The 1,852-nt window shown below is 53.0% G+C and overlaps 1 protein-coding gene across 1 annotated transcript; it reads left to right on the plus strand.

Annotated features, from left to right (window-relative positions):
* Positions 1-620: 620 nt before the first annotated feature.
* Positions 621-923, plus strand: LOC136470193 (uncharacterized). Its single transcript, XM_066468119.1, has one exon. The coding sequence runs from the start codon at positions 621-623 to the stop codon at positions 921-923; it is 303 nt and encodes a 100-aa protein (XP_066324216.1).
* The last annotated feature ends 929 nt before the right edge of the window (positions 924-1,852 follow it).

The raw sequence follows: 1,852 nt of genomic DNA on the forward strand, positions 1-1,852 counted from the left end.
ACACCCTCAAAGAGTGCACCATGCTTCGGCGTTACTATGCCAAGCTCGGACTCCCCAACGATGATGCCAAGAAGAGGGACGCCGGCGAAAGGGACAACAATAAGGACGACGGGTTCCCCGAGGTGTACAATGCCTTCATGATCTTTGGCGGGCCTTTAGCGTGCCTCATGGCGTGTTAGCGAAATAAGAAGCACTGGGAGGTCTTCTCGGTTAAGGTGGCCACTCCCCGGTACCTCGATTGGTCTTAGGAGGTGATCACCTTTAATCAAGATGACCACCCCGATTACGTCCCAAACCCCGAGCAGTACCCACTCATCGTCGACCCTATCATCGGCAACACCTGGCTCACCAAGGTGTTGATGGACGAAGGTAGCGGCCTCAACATCCTCTACGTCAACACCCTGGAACTCCTGGGGCTCGACCAGTCACAGCTCCGAGGCGATGTCGCACCCTTTCACAGCATCATACTAGGGAAACGCACGTGACCCCTCGAGTGCATCAACTTGCCCGTCTGCTTCGGCACACCCTCCAACTACCGCAAGGCGGTCCTCACCTTCAAGGTGGTTGGGTTCAAGGGGACCTATCACGCCATCCTAGGGTGCCCGTGCTATGCCAAGTTCATGGTAATCCCCAACTACACCTACCTCAAGCTCAAGATGCTGGGCCCCAATGGCGTCATCACTGTCGAGTCCACATACAAACATGCATATGACTACGACGTCGAATGCATCAAGTACGCCGAGGCTCTCGTGGAGGCCAAGACCCTCATCGTCAACCTCGACCGACTTGGTAGCGAGGCGCCTGACTCCAAGCATCGTGCTGGGACTTTTGAGCCTGCAGAGGCTGTCAAGCTTATATCGGTCAACCCCACCTGCTCTAACAATCGGGCACTGAGGATCAGCGCCACCCTCGACATCAAATAGGAAGCCATGCTCATCGACTTTCTCCTCGTGAATGCCGATGTATTCGCGTGGAGTCCCTCAAACATGCTAGGCATACCGAGGGAGGTCACCAAGCACGCCTTGGACGTCTAGGCTAGCTCCAGACTGGTGAAGCAGCGCCTACGCCGATTCAACAAGGAAAAGCATAGGGCCATCGGTGAGGAGGTGTAGAAGCTTTTGGTGGCTAGATTCATCAAGGAAGTGTCCCATCCAGAGTGGTTAGCTAATCATGTCTTAGTTAAGAAGAAAAATGGGAAGTGGAGAATGTGTGTAGACTACACCGGTTTGAATAAAGCATGTCCAAAAGTCCCTTTCCCATTACCTCGAATCGACCAAATCATTGACTCCACTGTGGGATGCGAAACCTTATCTTTCCTTGATGTGTATTCCGGTTACCATCAAATCAAGATGAAAGAATCCGACCAGCTCATGACTTCTTTCATCACCCCATTCAGCATGTGCTGCTATGTAACTATGCCATTCGTCATCAGAAATGCGGGGGCCACATACCAGCGGTGCATGACCTAGGTCTTTGACGAGCACATCAGGTGAACCATCGAGGCCTACGTGGACGACATCGTGGTCAAGTCCAGAAAGGCCAGTGATCTCATTGATGACCTGGAGATAGCCTTCAAATGCCTCAAAGAGAAGGGCATCAAGCTCAACCCCGAGAAGTGTGTCTTCAGGGTCCCCCGAGGCATGCTCTTGGGATTCATAGTCTTGGAGCGCAGCATCAAGGCCAACCCAGAGAAGGTCTTGGCCATGACCAACATGGGACCAATCCGAGACCTCAAGGGAGTGCAGAGGGTTATGGGATGCCTTGTGGCCCTAAGCCGCTTCATCTCACGCCTTGGCGAAAAAGGCTTGCCTCTGTACCACCTATTGAGAAAATCCGAACGCTTTTCCTAGAC

The sequence above is a fragment of the Miscanthus floridulus genome, chromosome 8 (assembly GCF_019320115.1).
Source record: "Miscanthus floridulus cultivar M001 chromosome 8, ASM1932011v1, whole genome shotgun sequence".
NCBI lineage: Eukaryota > Viridiplantae > Streptophyta > Magnoliopsida > Poales > Poaceae > Miscanthus > Miscanthus floridulus.